Genomic DNA, 20,761 nt, shown 5'->3' on the forward strand with positions numbered 1-20,761 from the left:
TAGTAGCCGATAAGACAAAAGCAACTGCCAGGAATCCAAGCCAAGTTACCGAATAACAACAGTTACAACATCTCAAAACCAACAGCTTATTCGGTGCACTGATTAGCCTACATTCCAGTTAAAGACTAGAAGTCAAAAGCAACAAAAAAACAACGAAAAACAGCAAATGCTACATATCATAATAACCAACTCTTGTCAGTCGCACAACTTCAAAATGTCTCAAAAAGCGGCGCCAGAAATCCTCTAAATCCGGGCTTAAATCCTCTCACACCTCTCTAATAGATGTGTCCACACCAGAGCTTTGGTCGACAGGGTCTCCCAGGTCCCCTCTGAGTGGCGGTGCCGGATGGCTTCTCCTCCTGGAAGGGTAGTGGTTCAGGGGGAGCCAGATGCCCTCTGTGCCCGCTCTGGGGTATGGTCTGCTGGACGCCATGGCCAGGGAGGCTGGATGCTAACAATGCTAAAGCTACAGCACTGACTCTGTGGCTGTTTAGTACCTCTTCTCCCCCGACACACGAACCGTGTCTATTCTCTCCCGTGTCTAAGAACTAAGACAGAGTGTCTGGGTGGGTGAGAGAGAGAGAGAGAGAGTGCATGGAGGGTTGAAGGCGAATGCGAGGGACGGCGAGACAGTGGGGAGACAGAGAGAAGTGGTATCTGGGTGACGATAGACTCCTCCCAATTGTGATAAAAAGGAGAGACAAGGTAGACCCGGAGACCTTGAACAACCACGTGTTGAGATACTGCAGCTAAACATAGACGACAAGACTTGCTTTGAGCAGTGTGAGAAAAGCTCTCATTGAACGTGTGCTGACGGTTAACACAGCCACAACGGCCTCGCCTGAAACCCAAACATGACATCACCCCCCCCACCCCCCCCACCCCCCCTTTTTAAGTGGGAGAACTTGCACAATTGGTGGCTGACTAAATACTTTTTTGCCCCACTGTTGTTGAGTGAAAACTTTAAATAATTGATATGTTTATCCCCACTATAACCATAAAACAGAATGATATGCTCGGACTATAATTCTGCTTAATCTAGTAATATAATGATATCAACTGTAAACCCGAAAGATAAATTATAGGCAGCATTCGCAGCATAAACACTCAATGAGACTGTTACTCACAACATAGGAACGTCTCCTATCACCTTAAAGAAAAACGGTCGTCCATCCGTGACGAACCAGCGCCTGCATGCGGATCTTACATAGCCTACCACGCTACTCAATTTGTTCGGCCTCATTGACGTCGACGGACACACTTCTTTGTCTCCTTTGGGCCTGTGAAACGACGTAGTGATCTTTTCGCAGTAACCCAGAACACGGCAGGTTATTGCCACGAGTATTTCAGTCCCCGTTTCATGCACATATACCTCACCTCCGTGAACGCATTTCTCTTGTCCTGAATCTTGGAAAAGTCAGGGAAAAACTCCACCTTTGTCCCTTTCGAGTGAAAAGTACTGAGGTCTTTTGCTCTGAACCAGACTTTCTCCCTGTCGATGTATGGTAAGAATTTCACCAGGATAGGCCAGGGGATTGCGTGGGGCTGGTCCTGGGCGCAGTGTCATTGGTGTCCGATTTCTCTCGATGGTCATGTTGTTAACATCCTCCGGTGTGTTATCAGATATGTTGCGTAAAACGTCTTTCACACAATCCTCCGTATTTCTGTGGATTTTCGGGAACACATCTGATCCGAAAGTGTTTTTTCTCCAACAGTAATTTTCCTGTTATTGAAGTCTTTTCGATCACAGTCCCCATTATTTCAACAGTGTCGTTTAGACAGGTGTTCTTGTCCGCCAAGGTTGATATCCTCTCTTCTGCGTTTGTAACTTGGTTGTCAAGAGTATACACTTTCTTTTTTCGCCCCCTTTCTCTCTTCCGAGATTTTTTGTTCATTTTGCGAATCTCATTTCGAACTGCGTCAGGCTGTTCTTCGCCAACCATTTTCCTCGCTAGCAGCAGCTGCAAGTAGAGATGACGCTTTCGTATTTTTTTCCGTCAAAGGTGTGCTTTTGTGCGTTTCTAAGTAGTTTTTCCATGTGAGGAAGTCGCCGCAACAGCCTTGGTGTTTCCACATTAGTTTCTGTGTGTTTGTGTAGCCGCGTGTTTCCACATCTGTGTGAGGAGCTAGATCTCCCTCCTGTTGTACTTACATTAGCACTCAGCTGTGTCGTCAGGGCCGAGACTTTTTCCTGGGAGGCATCCAGCTCTCTACGCAGCTTACGGATCTAAAAATAAAACACACACACACACACACATTAAACATCAAAACACATCACCCAAACACACCACCACCAAAAAAACACACAACAGGCTGAGAAAGTTTTGTAGGTGTGACAATACAAAGGAAAAATCTACCCTCTGATAGAAAGAGGTTAGGGAAAGGAAGCACCGTGTCATGGCTTCATAAAGGAGCACACAGGTGTCCGGAACAAGAGCTTGTTGTCACATTGTCACCCACAACACAGACATGTGTAACTAGATACAATACTGAATACGCCCCCATGTTCCAGCATGTCATATGAATACAGAGACAAGAATAAGAGAGAGAGAGAGAGAGAGAGAGAGAGAGAGAGAGAGAAAGAGAGAGATGAAGAGGAAGGAAGAAGGAGAGAGAGAGAGAGCGAGAGAGAGAGGGAAAGAGAGAGAGGGAAAGAGAGAGAGAGAGAGAGAGAGAGAGAGAGAGAGAGAGAGAGGGGGAAAGAGAGAGAAAGCAACAAGTAAGAGAGAACGAAGAAAGGGGGAAAGAGTGCATTTCTTTACAAAGAAGGTGAAAGGGAGTTCAAGTCTTACCTCTGACTGGGATTTCTCTTCGGTCTGTGAAAACAAAATGAGAGAATGATTAGATGAGCTATATCGATTGACAGAAAGAAAGCAGCATTATTCCAGCCAGGCCTGAAAGGGAGGGAAGAGGGAGGTGTGATAGTTACTATAATTCTACAGCACCTGGGGCTAGCAGACTACACCAGCCCAGCATGGCTCCAGAACACTGTCTTCAGGCTCTGTATATTTTATCTAGCTCAAACTCCCTGATGATTTATAAGTTACAGAGACATGGTGATTAGAGATGTCTGGTGTAATGGGTCTGGAGAGCAGAGATCTATGCTCCTGGGAAGTGTTTAGAGTGTGTGTGTGTGTGTGTGTGTGTGTGTCTGCTGAGAGGTGTTGTCTCCTTGCACTCCACTCTGAACAATGGTAACACAGGGGAGCTTGGAAAACCACATACACACAAGTAGACATTATTGGCCTCATGCCCACACACAGTGTAAACTGTATACACACACAATGGCACAAGCATACATGCACGTAAACCCCGTACACACAGACCAACCCATCACAAACAGTATATCACACAATCCCCCTCTTTACATGTACAGGTAAAAGTCTCAACACAGAGAGCCAGTCAGTACATTTTTCAAACCAAAATACCATTCTACCCTATTCTACTCCTACACATCTCTGTATCGTCTACCTGTGATTTGCTGTGCAGCGTGTGGGCGGTTGCTAGGCAAGCCCTGATGTCAACCCAAATAAAAAAAACTAGTAGTGGCCGTGTTATTGTGACATAACAAACTGCAATTAATAATGTTTTTTTCCCCCTGGTCCCGCCTGTCTGTCTGGCGCTGTAATGTGTTTGCTTGTTAGAGCTAATAATGGTGTGTGTGTGTGTGTGTGTGTGTGTGTGTGTGTGTACATGTCTTCCTACTTTATCAGGATGCCAGAATGTTCTGACAAGGCAGGACAACAAGAACACATATTTTTCATGTCCATAATTTGTTAAAAAGTTATTTTAGGCTTACGGGTTAGGTTTAGTGGTTAAGGTTAGGAGTTAGGGGTTAAGGTTAGATTACGGGTTAGGTTTAGGAGTTAGGGAAAACATTTTTTTTTTATTGAAAATAAATGTTTCTCCCCAAAAAGTCCAGAAATTTCACAAAAACAAACTGTGTGTGTGTGTGTGTGTGTACTTTGTTTCACTCTCGCGCACCTGAAGAAGTGTGAGGGGGGGCGGTATAACAAAAGTACAACCTGTCAACACAGCGTCTACACACACAGAAGCAAAGCTGTCATTCACAGTTGCCTCCTAGACACTGATCTAAGTTCAGTTTTGCATTTCCATCCTAACGGTTAAGGTTAGAGGTTGACGCATCCTATTGAGGGCGTAGCCAAAACAATGTGAGACACACAAACAGACCTGTCTCTCGTATTCATCCCAGACAAAACAAAACTGACAGGAGAAGATATTTCTTGCGCTGTGCCCCAAGTCAATAGCAGTCGATCAATGAACACATGACGGAGCTACAATTGCTCTAGAATCATCATCCTTTTCACTGAATCGTCATTATCTTCACGACAACAAATCATCTCAAAATGGAGATGGAAAATGAACAAATCCCCAATCTGTCTGAATGTGGAAAATCCTACTCTCCTCTTCCTCCATCCCATCCCTACCGTGCGTATGTCCCAAGCGGTGACCGTTCCTGTCATGGATAAAGTGGCCATCATCTTGACAGCTTCTGTAACTCCTCTCTCTCCTGAGTTATCTGCCACAGACCTGCTCTGTAGTTCCACCTTGTCTGAGAGCTCAGTCGCTCTCTTTTCCTTTCTCTTTCTCCACACAGACCCGCCTCTACACCTGCTTTCGGGGAGTGTACCTGTCAACGGGTAGGTGGAGTGGCCCACCCTAATAGAAAAACCCTTTACTGATTGGCTGGGCTGTTTGTGGGCGTGACTGGCCCGGATCTGAGTAAGAGCAGCCACCCCCTCGGTCTCAGGTGAAGGATAAAAGTTGCCCCTAAGCACAGATCTAGGATCAGCTTACCACAGCCAAATCCTAACGTTAACCATAGGAAGAGAAACACTTAACTGACATTAGATCAGTGTCAAGCAGAAACTCTATCCTGTCTCATATAAAGGACTCTGGTGACTTTATACCGTCAACAACTGATTTAAGATGAGCTTTCCCAACATCAACATAAATGCAGCAGACCACCTGGCCTGGTTATTTTGGAGTGGGTCTTTATATGTGGTATTATTGTGGTATTGAACATTGACTACTACAACTCACGAATAAACATTATACAGTACATACTAATAAACATGAATAAACATATACATACATATACAGTAAAGCAGTAAACTGGTGGAGCAGTGGGGGCTCTACCATTAGAGCATTAGGAGCTATGTTAAATAGATGAAAAACTTGAATCAAATAAAACATCTAAACCATTTGTACCCACCGTAGAGTAGATAGAGGAGGTACTGGAGACCAGAGACAGGGAGGAGCCGTGAACTGCAGAGACAAAGCCACAGGACATAGAGGGATGAGGCCTCAGAAATGTACAGTGCATAACAACACACACTACATCAGGTGATGTAGTAAACACACACACACACACACGTCAGACTCACTCACACTTACCCGCATGTTGGTGACCAAAAGAAGGAAAAATACGAAATATATCTCAATGTAGAAAAACTACTGCACACCATAATACATTTGAGCCCCTGACAATCTCCCTAAGATGCAAATCCCATCTTCCACCACCCACCTCGCTCCATCCACCAGTCACCCTACCATTATCCACCTCCTCTCACTTGTCCTGACTCGACCAGCCGCCATGGTGGTGAAAGTCCTAATGACAGCCCTATAAAGATAACGCTACCACACACAGTGGTATACTGTGTGTGTGTGTGTGTGTGTGTGTGTGTTAGTGTGTGTGTGTGTTAGTGTGTTGATGTGTTAGTGTGTGTGTATGTCTTAGTGTGTGTGTGTGTTAGTGTGTGTGTGAGAGCGTGTCTAGCCTTCACACAGTACAGTACAGGGTTATGATGGGAGTGGTATTATCCTATTGGTTAACAACTCAGTCTCTGATCTTAACATCAAAGTCCAGACACAATGCCGTAAGAGTGTTTCCTGCATATAATAGGGTTATATTTAATTCGGTGGTTTCCTGTCTACAGGCTAGAAGGATATGATCAGATAGAGAAGGATTAGGCTATGATGTCATAGAAGAGACCAGGAAGTAGTTCTACGCATGAGATGGGTTTTCCCTAGATTATTTTCCGGGTGGGGGGCAAAAGGCCTAAAGAAAGAAGGTGGTGCCCCGCCTATGTAATGGTAGGCAAACTGTCCTGAAAGTTCCATTCAAAGAAGTTCGACTTGAATCTGGCGATCTATGAAATCACTGACTTATCCTGTGTGTGTGTGTGTGTGTGTGTGTGTGTGTGTGTGTGTGTGTGTGTGTGTGTGTGTGTGTGTGTGTGTGTGTGTGTGTGTGTGTGTGTATGTATGTGGGGGGGGGGTTACACAACAACTACATTTCTAGGTCAAGTGACACAGCGTGTAAGTGTGGTCGTCTCAACATAGGGCAACTTAAACAAAGTGTGCAGGTATACTGTTTATGTCCCAGTCCACATTTGATAACACTAAAGGAACTATACCAGGAAAACATATGAACACACACACACATAAACTAATATGAACACATAGACACACGTAGTAATCCAATCCCATGGGTAGACACACACACACACACACACACACAACAAACATACGGTTTCCTGCACGTCCTCGTGTTTCTTGATTATAAAGACCCTGTAATTATTCCGTTTCTTTTTTAAACCCCGGAGGGAAGAAGGGAATTGAGGAGAGAGGAGCGAAAAGAGAGAGCAAGAGAAAGGGCACAACAGAAGATAAAACAGTGGCACTGGAGGGCCTGTATAATAATATTTGGTGGGAGTGTGTGAGGATCGACTGGATTCTTAAATGAGGCCACGTACACTCTATCCAGAGGGCATTTACAAACCTGGTTTTGGTGTCACTAGGTTCACTGTTTCTTATTCTCTCTCTACCCCCTGGTCCAGAGTAGTGTAGATTGTAGACTATAAAAGTGCACAATAGAGACCCATGCACCAAAGTATTTGTGTCTATACGCACGCACGCACGCACGCACGCACGCACGCACGCACGCACGCACGCACGCACGCACGCACGCACGCACGCACGCACGCACGCACGCACGCACGCACGCACGCACACACACACACACACACACACACACACACACACACACACACACACACACACACACACACACACACACACACACACACACGTGGGTGAGTTGCTGCTCTCATTGCTTGATTCAACGCAGCTCTATTCAGTCAGGAGCCAAAAGCACTGATGTATGAGTCTTAGACTGTTTTCTTGTCTCCTCTCCCTCCAGGTTATTCCTCAAGTTCTTCCTGAGGCGCAACCAGAACTGCCGAAAGAATGCAGGGAACCCACGATACATGAGATGCTTTCAGGTGGGAGAGAGAGAACCGTAAAACCTCCTCTGACATAATTTCTTTAGACCAGGGCTCTCCAACCATGTAGCTACCGTCCACACTCACCGTGGTTGACACCACCACCTGGGAAGGACAAAGGAGAGCCATGTCCATCTAAGGATTTGAGATTTTATCATGAGCAATCATCTCTCTATCTTGTCGCTTCCCTCCCTCCCTCTTCTCTCTTTACTCACCCTCCTCAAAGCCCTCTCTGAAGGAACCAGAGCGGCTCATGGTGCGAGTCTTCTCGTCCAATGACACGCAGGAGTTCCTCAGGCGGGTGTCACCACAGGGGTCAAAGGTGGTGTCCTGATTGGTCAGACTGTTGTTCCGGAGGCTGGCCAGGTTTATCTGAGCAGCTGTGGTGGGGCTACCTGCTGCAAGTGACACAACTATACAGGTTAGTTTACACACACACACACACACACACACACACACACACACACACACACACACACACACACACACACACACACACACACACACACACACACACACACACACACACACACACACACACACACACACACACACACACACACACACACACACACACACACGAACAGTGGCTTGTACGGTGTTTATAGGTCATACCGAGCTGTCCAAAGTTGAAGCGTGTCCCGGAGGGTGAGGTGAGGCTGGATCCAGGTGAGAAGGGAGAGTTACTGGTTGAGTCCTGCAGCCCGCCCTGCGAATGGAAGCGCAGCCAATCACGCGCCGCCTCCTCATGACCTCGCAGCTGGGGTGATGGGGCATACCTGCAGTGCCAAACACAGAGGTTCATAAGTTGCCGGGTAAAGGTTACGTGAGTAGGGTGCAAACCTGGTGCGGTTTCTACCGTCTGTTTTAATCTTTACCAGGCAGAACTTGATTCGTCATATGGTGATTGTATTTTTACCAAGAGCACCCAATGAATATGTCCCGAGTAAATTTCACATAACGTACAAGCACTTTCCCTCAACCCGAGAGCAACACACAAATCAAGCGGACAGTCAACAGAAATCCAAAAACGGTGTGTGCGTGTGACGTGGAACCGTGACAACTTTACACACACACACAGTAGTGACAGGTGACGTGCCGTGGCGCTGACGCGCAACACAAAATTGTGCCAAGTGCAAAAATAAAGAATAACCACAACACCAGCATTGCATGAGTTGAAGCTGTGAGAAAGGGACAGAGAGAGAGAAAGCGATAGGGACGGTGCTAAGCTTGGCAGACAGTGCCTGAGTGATCTTACAGTAGGTACCTGAGTCCCTTCTTGGGCAGAGTGTTTCTATCACTGTGTGGACCCCTGTGGGATCGGCAGAGAAACACACTTCAGGGAGAGGAGAAGAAAGGAGGAGAGGAAAGGAGGAATCTGGATAGTGCGCTATCTAGCTATTGCAATTGTAAAAAATATATACAGTACTGGTCAAAAGGTTGGACACACCTACTCACTCAAGGGTTTGTCTTTATTTGTACTATTTTCTACATTGCAGAATAATAGTGAAGACATCAAAACTATAAAATAACACATATGGAATCATGTTGTAACAAAAAAAAAAGTGTTAAACTGATCAAAATATATTTTTGATTTGAGATTCTTCAAAGTAGCCACTCTTTGCATTGATGACAGCTTTGCACACTCTTGGCATTCTCTCATCCAGCTTCACCTGGAATGATTTTCCAACAGTCTTGAAGGAGTTCCCACACATGCTGAGCACTTGTTGGCTGCTTTTCCTTCATTCTGCGGTCCAACTCATCCCAAACCATCTCAATTGGGTTGAGGTCAGGTCATTGTGGAGGCCAGGTCATCTGATGCAGCACTCCATCACTCTCCTTATTGTTCAAATAGCCCTTTCACAGCCTGGAGGTGTGTTGGGCCATTGCCCTTTTGAAAAACAGATAGTCCCACTAAGTACAAACCAGCTGGGATGGCGTATCGCTGCAGAATACTGTGGTAGCCATGCTGGTTAAGAGTGCCTTGAATTCTAAATAAATCACTGACAGTGTCACTAGCAGAGCACCCCCACACCATCACGCCTCCTCCTCCATGCTTCATGGTGGGAACCACACATGCGGAGATCATCCGTTCACCTACTCTGCGTCTCACAAAGACATGGCGGTTGGAATGAAAAATCTCAAATTTGGACTTCTCAGACCAATTGCTCGTGTTTCTTGGCCCAAGCAAATCTCTTCTTCTTATCAAATCAAAAAAATGTATTGGTCACATACACATGGTTAGCAGATGTTATTGAGAGTGTAGCGAAATGCTAGCGCTTCTAGTTTCGACAGTGCAGCAATATCTAACAATTCCACAACAACTACCTAATACACATAAATCTAAGTAAAATAATGGAATAAGAATATATACATATAAATATATGGATGAGCAATGACAGAGTGGCATAGGCAAGATGCAATAGATGGTATAAAATACAGTATATAAAATTGAAGTTGGAAGTTTACATACACCTTAGGCAAATACATTTAAACTCAGTTTATCACAATTCCTGACATTTAATCTTAGTAAACATTCCCTGTCTTAGGTCAGTTAGGATCCCCACTTTATTTTAAGAATGTGAAATGTCAGAATAATAGTAGAGAGAAGGATTTATTTCAGCTTGTATTTCTTTCATCACATTCCCAGTGGGTCAGAAGTTTACATATACAATTTGTTTTTGGTAGCATTGCCTTTAAATTGTTTAACTTGGGTCAAACGTTTCGGGTAGTCTTCCACAAGCTTCCCACAAATAGTTGGGTGAATTTTGGCCCATTCCTCCTGACAGAGCTGGTGTAACTGAGTCAGGTTTGTAGGCCTCCTTGCTCGCACACGCCTTTTCAGTTCTGCCCACAAGTTTTCTATAGGATTGAGATCAAGGCTTTGTGATGGCCACTCCAATACCTTGAATTTGTTGTCCTTAAGCCATTTTGCCACAACTTTAGAAGTATGCTTGGGGTCATTGTCCATTTGGAAGACCCATTTGCGACCAAGCTTTAACTTCCTGACTGATGTCTTGAGATGTTGCTTCAATATATCCACATAATTTTGCTTCTTCATGATGCCATCTATTTTGTGAAGTGCACCAGTCCCTCCTGCAGCAAAGCACCCCCACAACATGATGCTGCCACCCCCGTGCTTCACAGTTGGGATGGTGTTCTTCGGCTTGCAAGCATCCCCCTTTTTCCTCGAAACATAATGGTCATTATGGCCAAAGGACCAGAGGACATTTCTCTAAAAAGTACGATCTTTGTACCCATGTGCAGTTGCAAACCGTAATCTGGCTTTTTTATGGCGGTTTTGGAGCAGTGGCTTCTTCCTTGCTGAGCGGCCTTTCAGGTTATGTTGATATAGGACTCGTTTTACTGTAGATATAGATACGTTTTATACCGGTTTCCTCCAGCATCTTCACAAGGTCCTTTGCCGTTGTTCTGGGATTGATTTGCACTTTTCTCATCAAAGTACGTTCATCTCTAGGAGACAGAACGTGTCTCCTTCCTGAGCGGTATGACGGCTGCGTGATCCCATGGTGTTTATACTTGCATACTATTTTTTGAACAGATGAACGTGGTACCTTCAGGCATTTGGAAATTGCTCCCAAAATGAACCAGACTTGTGGAGGTCTACAAGGTCTAGGCTGATTTATTTTGATATTCCCATGATGTCAAGCAAAGAGGCATTGAGTTTGAAGGTAGGCCTTGAAATACATCCACAGGTACACCTCCAATTGACTCAAAAGATGTCAATTAGCCTATCAGAAGCTTCGAAAGCCATGACATCATTTTCTGGACCTTTCCAAGCTGTTTAAAGGCACAGTCAACTTAGTGTATGTAAACTTCTGATTCACTGGAATTGTGATACAGTGAATGATAAGTGAAATAATCTGTCTGTAAACAATTGTTGGAAAAATTACTTGTGTCACGCACAAAGTAGATGTCCTAACCGACTTGCCAAAACTATAGATTGTAAACAAGACATTTGTGGAGTGGTTGAAAAACAACTTTTAATGACTCCAACCTAAGTGTATGTAAACTTCCGACTTCAACTGTATATACTAGGCGGTGTCAGAGGAAGGCCTTTGAAAAATTGTCAAAGACTCCAGTCTCCCAAATCATAGACGTTTTTTTCTGCTACCGCACGGCAAGCGGTACCAGAGCACCATAGTTTGTAAACAAGAAATTTGTGGAGTGGTTGAAAAATGAGTTTTAATGACTCCAACCTAAGTGTATGTAAACTTCCGATTTCAACTGTACATATTATGAAAACTCTTCAAGTTACAATGTTTCCGTTATAAATGCGTCATTTAACTTTGAATGACATCGCAAAGTCAACATTAATTTTCATATTCCATCTATCATGGTTACCACCATTTTGGCTGATGATATATAATGTCCCTAAGTCAATTTATTGCATGTTACAGTTCTGAGGCAGATTCTCCATAATGTAACAGAAAGACCCCCCCCCCACCCACCCACCCCACCATCAATCCCTCTGTACCTCTCCCCCTCTGCGGGACGGAGAGATGTCTCTGTATAACTGTGATCCACGGTAACCTGACCCGAACAGGCCAGTCACGACAGCATCTACTCAAATGACTACCCAGACTATTTGCACTGCTGCCCCCCCCCCCCCCCCCCCCCCCCACACACGCTGCTGCTACTCTCTGTTATTATCTGTGCAGTCACTTTAATAACTCTAAGTACATATCACCTCAATTACCTCGACCAACTGGTGCCTCCACACATTGACTCTGTACCGGCACCCCCTGTACATAGCCTCGCTATGTTATTTCACTGCTGCTCTTTAATTATTTGTTACTTGAATTCATTTTATACAATGGAGAAAATAGTAAAAAAATATATAAAGAAAAACCCTGGAATGAGTAGGCGTGTCCAAACTTTTGACTGGTACTGTATATGCCATCGCTTTTCAGAAAAATATAAGTTTGTGGCAACACATCTTAGTATAGTATCATGTCATAGCAATGACAGGTGTTTTAAAATATCAAGCCACAAGATGGCAGCATATAAACAGCAATGGGGGACTGGGAGCGAGCGCTGTAGGGGGAACAAAAGCCTGCAACAACACAGCACACACACACACACACACACACACACACACACACACACACACTCACGCACACACACCGCCACTAAGCAGGAGCCCCACACACAAGCACTTTTACCTTTCCTGTTTCCGAGGTAAGGTATTTCGGTTGAATTTAGGGCTAGCGGAGGGGGAGGACAGGGGGCTGATGGGAAAAGGGGGGGGGCACAACAGACAAAGAGAGAAAGGACTTTAGAAAGAAAAGAGAGGGAGAAGAATCCTCTGAAGGAGAGAGACACATTTGAGTCCAACCGTTGCCACAAGCAAAATCACCACCTGCAGCTCACCAATGAATCTCATCTACTAGTCTAGTAAGGAAAGACAATGAGATGTGTCAGAGAAGGTAACACCAGAATAGATCTGTAATGACATAGCATTAATGACATAGCATTAAGGCATACTTTAAACAATGCTTCCCATGGAGATGCCTGGATTGTATCTCTGGTGATAATATGGCTGACACATTCTGGTCGTATACACATTCATGTAATCAGGAACGTTTCATAGTGACACACTGAACAAACACAATATGACCGTGCATGCAATGGCAAAATCAGACATGTCACTTGTTTTTCTGTCCAATATAAAGACATAATGCCCAAGATCAGAGAAGATTCCCCCAACTTCCCACTCTTACCACTCAAACCCTCCCTCCCATCCCTCCTTCCTTCCACCCTTCCGTCCTCACCTCTCAGACATGCCCGTCTTGACGCTGCTGGTCCTGCCCAGAGCCGAGAGGGTGTCCTCCCTGCTGTCCCTTCCTCCGTGCCCAGCGCTGCTCACGCTCATGTCGATGGACTCGCTGCTGGTGTGCATGCTGCTGACCGAGGGGTAGCCCAGGCTTCCCGCCCCGCCACCGTGCCCGCCCAGGGTACCCTCCCTGCTCTGGGCAGAGGAGCCAGTGCTCGTGGTGGTGCCCCATGTCAGGCTGTTGGAGGGCCCCGTGGAGGAGTAGACAGAGCCGGGGCTGGACGCACTCTGGGGGACACGGGAGGAATTGTGGATTTATCAAGTGATTTTCCATGTTGTGCTTCGTGGTTATGCTTCTACTCGCCAAGGTCAAATCATATGTCTGCTGCATTCTTGCCGTGTTCTTCATATAACGATCTGCTGTCGCTAGCTATCATAGCCAACTACCTTACCACAGGGCTACCTATCGTGATCGGCGCTGGTAGATAAAGTTAGCTATTTTCTTGTTTGTACAAGTATAAACTCTGGACACTGATGCTTATCAAGAGGCTGCAAAGATATTACCAGCTCATGTCATATGGTTAGGCTCATCTCCCTATCTCACCTGTTCGCTACCCAGCGTGCTATGGCCCGTGCTCAGGTTTCGTCCTCCGTACAGGGGGCTGCTGCCCTCGCTCTCCACCCCAACACCTCCAGGGGAGTCCAGGGCAGCGTGGGTAGCGTGAGGGTTGGAGATCACCGTTGAGTTCTTCATGTTCTCTGCTGTGGTGACCGGAGCCTGCTTACTGGGCTTACCACCAAACAACCTGAAGAGAGATGGAGATGGAGAAGAGAAGGAGAAAGTTGAAAAGGATTAATATATATATATATATTTACCCTACCTCTTCAAAGAGTATCTTAAATAATCCCACCAAAAGCCCTTTGTGAACTTGTGCTTTACTCTTCCCTCTTACTAGCTCTGACTTTGCTGATAGCTACTTTATTAAGGAAAATACGTGGATTCGGCTATTTCAGCCACACCCGTTGCTGACAGGTGTATAAAATCGAGCAGACCACCATGCAATCTCCATAGAAAAACATTGGCAGTAAAATGGCTTGTACTGAAGAGCTCAGCGACTTTCAACGTGGCACCGTCATCGGATGCCAGGTCCTTTCCAACAGGTCAGTTCATCAAATTTCTGCCCTGCTAGAGCTGCCCCGATCAACGGTAAGTGCTGTTATTCTGAAGTGGAAACACCTAAGAGCAACAACGGCTCAGCCGCGAAGTGGTAGGCCACACAAGCTCCCAGAGCAGGACCGCCGAGTGCTGAAGTAACTTCAGCACAAGAACCGTTTGTCGGGAGCTGCATGAAATGGATTTCCATGGCCCGAGCAGCAGCACACAAGCCTAAGATCACCATGTGCAATGCCAAGCGTCAGCTGGAGTGGTGTAAAGCTCACAGCCATTGGGGGCATTGTCTTGCTGAAACAGGAAAGGACCTTCCCCAAACTGTTACAAAAAATCTGGAATCACAGAACTGTCTAGAATGTCATTGTAGGCTGTAGCGTTAAGATTTCCCTTCACTGGAACTAAGAGGCCTAACCCGAACCATGAAAAACAGCCCCAGACCATTACTCCTCCTCCACCAAACTTTACGGTTGGCACCATGCATTGCCCCCATGCACAACGCAAGGTCCATTGAGAAATGGTTTGTCGAGATCAGTGTGGAAGAACTTGACCTCAACCCCATCAAACACCTTTGGGATGAATTGGACCGCGAGCAAGGCCTAATTGCCCAACATTTGTGTCCGACGTCACTAATGCTCGTGGCTGAATGGAAGCGTCCTCACAGCAATGTTCCAACATCTGGTGGAAAGCCTTCTCAGAAGAGCAGCGGCTGTTATGGCAGCAAAGTGGGGACCAACTCCATATTAATGCCCACGATTATGGAATGAGATGTTCAATGAGCAGGTGTCCACATACTTATGGTCATGTAGTTTATGTGGTTATCCCACCTAGCTATTTTAAGATTAACTATAAGTTGCTCTGGATAAGAACGTCTGCTAAATGTAAATGTAAAATATGTAGGTAGACAGACGCAGAGAGAGAGAGAGAGAGAGAGAGAGAGAGAGAGAGAGAGAGAGAGAGAGAGAGAGAGATACAAAACATGTAGAGTATTGTAGACACATTTCTGTTTTAAAGTCATTTCTAGTAAGCACCCCTATTGCACACTATAGAGTAAATGCTTGGGGGATTATATCAAAGTAACTTTAGAAAAATCACGTTAGCATACCCCATGACGTTAAGCCAAAAGACAGGGACTACATCCCAAACGGCACCCTGATCCTTATTTAGTGCACTACATTTGTTATAGGGGCCCATTTGGGACATAACCCAGAGTGTGTTGACTGTTAAGACGGTAGGCAGGGTGGTAATATAGAGCAGGATCTTCAAAGCCGTATTACCCATAGAGATTAATGAGCCAGCCCAGCAGTGCTGAGGTAAGACTCTGCCTGTGTTACTGTGCACATATAAAGACTTGGCACTATGAAAAGTGTGGGCTCAGACCTGGCAGCTGAACAGAAATGCTGAAGGGATAGTTTTCCTACAGTGGACAGACATGGCCTTCGTGTATGGATGTGAATGTGGGTGCGCGCGTGTGTGTGTGTGCGTGTTTGCTGCGTCGCACTAGGAACAGGTTCCAGACACTGTACCGTAAATGGGTGTCATTAATGACCACACTTAAGTGTGAGTGACATAATATCTCTGCATCTGAGTGTGAGTGTGTGAGCCTGTTCACCTGCGCAGTGTGGGTGAGGCAACCTGCTGCCTCCCTGTGAGAGGTACGTTGGAAGCCCCTCCCCTCAGGTTGTCCACGCCCTCTGACACGCCCTTCTCTCGGTCCGTCTGATTGGCTAGCGAGACCCCAGTCCCACTTCCATTCATTTTCCCAGTGTTTCCCACGTCTCTGCTTTTACTGTGAGTGGTAACGGAAAGCACGGTCGCCTCGATGCTGCTGGTCGACGACCGGTTTCCGTTACGCACGGCGGCGCCGGACCGGCTGGGTCTTGGAAGGCTCCGGTACTGCAGTGTGGAGCGGGCGCTCACCGAGAGGTACCCGTCGTCATGGTGACCTAGACCGGACCCCACATCTTGACCACCGACCTTTACCCCACCGGCTAGGGATCTCGTCCCTGACTTGGGCATCTTGCCAAGAGTTGCTGACCCGCTCGTGATGGTGGCGCCACTGGCGGTAACCATAGTAACCATCCCGGAACTCTGCTTCTTGAAGCCAAATGTGCTGGTGGGGGTGCGGGAGGTGAGTGTGTGTGACTGGGAGTGGGGCTCGGACAGGGAGTGCGGGTGTGACGTGCGGGCGGAGGCAGCGGTGGAGGGGGCGTGCTTCTTGGCCTCGTCGTCACTGCTGCGTCCGGCGTCGGAGGGCGAGCTGTGGAGGCCGTCGGAGCGAGGGGAGAGGCGGCCCTTCTCGGACACCTTGACGTCGTCTGTTTTACCTACACAGGATGGGACATACAGCAGGGGTTAAAGTCAGAGGAGAGTTTGTCATAGTTGTGGAGTCTGGGTTAATGCACTCAAGATTCAGACCACCCGAGAGAAAATGACACATAGAAACACACACACACACAAGGGGAGAGAGAAACACACATAGACGAGAGGGAGGCGTACAGGTACAGTGCATATTGTGTACACACACACACACACACACACACACACACACACACACACACACACACACACACACACACACACACACACACACACACACACACACACACACACACACACACACACACACACACACAGACGTACACAGCCCGGACGGACAGACATAAGGAGTTGCATTGCCAAAGACAAAGAAACATGAGCCCACACAGAAACACACATGCAATCGCAAATTAGACAAACACCCAGACAGCAAAACACTGCCAGGAGAGAAAAAACCTGTACCTGTGCTGTGCGTTTTTATCGCAGTGGACCCTGACATTCCAGTAGCTTTAGTCCTGGGGTTAGTCACCCCCACCTGAGCACTCATGCCCTTCCTCCAGGACCCTGTGTGTGTCATAGAGGGAGTCTTCCTTTGCGAGGCCACCTTGTCCGACTCGTCAGACAAGTCAGAGGGGTTCCGGCGGGTCCACTTGGAGCCCTGGTCCATCCTGCTGACCCCGCTGTCCGACAACCCGTCTAACCTCCTGACCTCGTCACCTGACCAGGCGGGGCTCGGGTTGGTAGAGGCCGAGTGCTTCTCGGCGTCCGTCACGGGCTGGGGACACACAGAGGATGAGAGAAGAGCCACGATCTATTTTATGGTGCGATGGCATGGGGAATATATGGGGATAAAATGAATGGCTAAATCGGGTTGAAGTTAGTAACTTCCGTAAGTGCCTATAGGGCCGTGATGATCGTGGCACGAGAGTATCCTGATTGTGGACAAAAACCAGAAAGCTCTTTGGCGCCTACCATAAGTGAAGCCCTACCCAGCATGCAATAACCTCAGCACTTCAGGAATCCAATGTGGAGACCGTTTCTATGGAAAGAGACTATATTCATCGAGGGCTGGGTCAAAGGTCAACTACCACTGGGAGAATGTGGTCTTTGTACAGCCTTTGTGTATCCTACATAAAATAACCACTATAAATAAACAAGTGTTATTGCACGGCGGCTGTGCTTTATCCAGACATCCCGCCCCTTCCCAAAGCCCCCCAAAACCAGCTGAGAGTAGAGTCACTTCTCAGACAGTTTCTCTGTTGCTTCTTAACATTGGCATTTAATGACATGAACATTAGTCTAGTCGGTTCACAGGTCTGCCACACAGAGCAATACCACATGCTCATATTCCCTTCCAGACTGTGAAGGGAATACATCATTGACACACTCCGAGCTAAGGGGGAGAGAAGAGGGAGAGGAGAAAGAGGGCGAGAGGCGGGAGTGTGAGACTGTACTGCACCGAGAGTCTATTTGAGTGTCCATTCAGAGCCTGGCGCTGTATGTGTGTGTGTGAGTGAGTGTGTGTGTGTGCGCGTCTAGCCTCCACACTGACCTGTCCGTTGAGGGCCTTGCGCTGTGCGGCCGGTGTGTTGGCGTAGGAGCTGATGGAGGAGCTGGTGTTGATGTCATCTGTGTCGATGGTGTCACTGATGCCACTGCTCACTGAGCTGCTGTCATCCCAACTGGAGAGAAAGAAGAAAAAATGATTTAAGGTTGAATTAAACAACACCATTTCAACCAGGGTAAAGAGGATGAAGAGAGGAGAGGTGAGATGCCAACCACAGCAAAGAGAAGAGAGGCAAGGACATACCCACTGAACAAGGGTTCAGTGTGTGGCTGAATGGACGCAACCTAAGCGGACTCTCCATTAAATCAGCGTTGCATTCTCTACTTTAGAGCCTTTAATTTGTTTCCAGGCATGGAATCGGCTGAATAGTGTGAATATTACACATTGCAATACCATACCTCTACAGAACAACACATACGCCAGACCAGGGCTCTCCAACCTTCTTCCTGGAGAGCTACGGTCCTGTAGGGTTTTCCCTCCAACCCTAATCTAGCGCACCTGATTCTAATAATTATCTGGTTGATAAGCCCGAATCGGGTTAAACACAACTGGGGTTGGAGCGAAAACCTACAGGAGGGTACCTCTCCCAGGAACAGGGTTGGAAAGCGCTGCTCTAGACAGTAGACACCAATGCGTCACTCGTTCTGGCTCTGAATGTCAAATCCCCATGACAGCGTAGACACCCTAATAGCCTAGCTAAAGCTATGTGACCGTACAAGCTGGCTGGTGAACCCACAGAGATAGGAGGGCTATTTTATGCACGGGCGTAATCCTGGGTGAATGGGTGAAAACGCGCCGTCTCGCTATGCACCAGGGAGAAAAGCCCTGTTAAGAGGCAGGCTGAATTTCTGACACGGCTCACAGTCAGGCAACAGCATAAAGCCCCAAGCTGCCTGGGAATCTCAGTCTCACACTCACACACACACACACACACACACACACACACACACACACACACACTGAAACTGTCCATCAAACACAGAGGAGGAGACTAACGTTGAACAGGAAGGTTCTACAACACACGCGCATTGTTCACACACCAGTATTTAACCCAACTTTGAACAATTTTTACAGGCTGTGTTCGTCTATCCCCAACCCCAGGGGCAAATTGGGGGGGGGCAGAGGACGGGGCGGGGGGATGAGACCAGCAAGAGAGACAAGAGTGATCTCTAGGGAGACTATGGATGAGACCGGGCAAACATCAGTTTGAAAGGACCACAGGTAGGGCAAAGCGTTAAAAGCAGGCTCGACAACTATTGAGCACACGCACAAAACACACAGCCGCTATTGTATCCTGGTGTTTGGATTAGAGTCATCCAGGGACAGATCCATCACCTCTAATGCGACAGACATATCCTGGTGTTTGGATTAGAGTCATCCAGGGACAGATCCATCACCTCTAATGTGACAGACACACACAACCCTGTCCTGTCGCTAAAGACACACACACACAGAAATACATCAGCGTGTCCACGCTGACTTTGGCAGAAGCCCCGGAAGCATCTATCCTCATCTGCAGACAGGATGATGTCATGAATCATACTTCAAAAACACACACACACACACACACACACCCCTTTACAACATACTGGGGGATCTCACATTAACACATTCTCATCATACAGATCTGATGTCTATGAAAAGCACCGCAATCTGCAGCTTAAGAAGCTCTGAGGCTCGGCTGCTTTGAAGTTGCCTTGAACCCACAGTATGTCTGCCCTCGACAGGACTGCAGACAGACAGAGCGAACTGGTGAGAGATTTAGACTGACCACAGACGTCTAAACATGTTCACACAGCTCATGGGGGAAAGTCCCCCCCCCCCCCACACACACACACACAGACAGACAGGCAGAGAGTAAAGCATCACAGACCAACTGAGAATCACAGGCTCTTGTCCATATTTAAAATCTAGAATCCCTCTGAAGACATAGAATATCCCAACTTCAAAAGGAAAAAGAGCCATCACACACACAGTCTCTCTACCTGGCCAGAGTTCCCGGGATGCCGCGGGCACCAGAAGTGTGGGGGAGAATGCCGAGTTGGACAGAGAGCGGCATGAGTCCATACCGCTGAGTTACACACTGAGCTTACAACCTCTCGCTCTTTCTGCTTCTCTCACTCTATCCCTCTCCCTCTGCCTCTCCCTCTGCCGGTCTCACTCTCTCTTTGTGTCTACCTCCTCCCTCCCACTCCCACGCCTTTATCCCTCGCTCACTCGGGCCCTTTGACTGTGTCTTCTGCACTCATCATCCCTCCCTCTCCCTCTTTACGCTCTCTCCTGTCTCCCCCCCCCCCCCCCCCCCCCCCCCATCTCTCTGGGCTGAGTGAGGGAAACGTGAAAGAGACTTCTCCCATGGTGCTTGTAATCGGATCTTCCCCAAGCCCAGACCAGTAACATTACAGCACAGCGACATACTCTCCCAAATAAGGCATTCCCAAGTCCTACGGGACCAAAAATAAGGTGCCTTCAAATGACCCGACAACAGTACGAAGCCACAGTCCCGCTCATAGGATGATCATAGCCACACAGACAGACTCAACCGCACACATACATACAAAACACTATTCCTTATTATCATATATTCCCGAATTCCAACGTTC

At 47.1% G+C, this 20,761-nt stretch overlaps 1 protein-coding gene across 1 annotated transcript in view; it reads right to left on the bottom strand.

Annotated features, from left to right (window-relative positions):
• Positions 1–20,761, bottom strand: part of LOC139411292 (neuron navigator 2-like) — a 339,330-nt gene that overhangs the window by 17,763 nt on the left and 300,806 nt on the right. Inside the window, exons 12-23 of the mRNA XM_071157408.1 lie at positions 18,144–18,273; positions 17,054–17,366; positions 15,885–16,599; positions 13,709–13,910; positions 13,103–13,392; positions 12,494–12,559; positions 8,575–8,619; positions 7,923–8,086; positions 7,523–7,705; positions 5,237–5,289; positions 2,793–2,816; positions 2,153–2,227 (exon numbers count right to left, since the gene is read on the bottom strand). Coding sequence (XP_071013509.1) covers positions 2,153–2,227; positions 2,793–2,816; positions 5,237–5,289; positions 7,523–7,705; positions 7,923–8,086; positions 8,575–8,619; positions 12,494–12,559; positions 13,103–13,392; positions 13,709–13,910; positions 15,885–16,599; positions 17,054–17,366; positions 18,144–18,273 — 2,260 coding nt within the window. The remainder of the gene's footprint in view (positions 1–2,152; positions 2,228–2,792; positions 2,817–5,236; positions 5,290–7,522; positions 7,706–7,922; positions 8,087–8,574; positions 8,620–12,493; positions 12,560–13,102; positions 13,393–13,708; positions 13,911–15,884; positions 16,600–17,053; positions 17,367–18,143; positions 18,274–20,761) is intronic.

The sequence above is a fragment of the Oncorhynchus clarkii genome, chromosome 6 (assembly GCF_045791955.1).
Source record: "Oncorhynchus clarkii lewisi isolate Uvic-CL-2024 chromosome 6, UVic_Ocla_1.0, whole genome shotgun sequence".
NCBI lineage: Eukaryota > Metazoa > Chordata > Actinopteri > Salmoniformes > Salmonidae > Oncorhynchus > Oncorhynchus clarkii.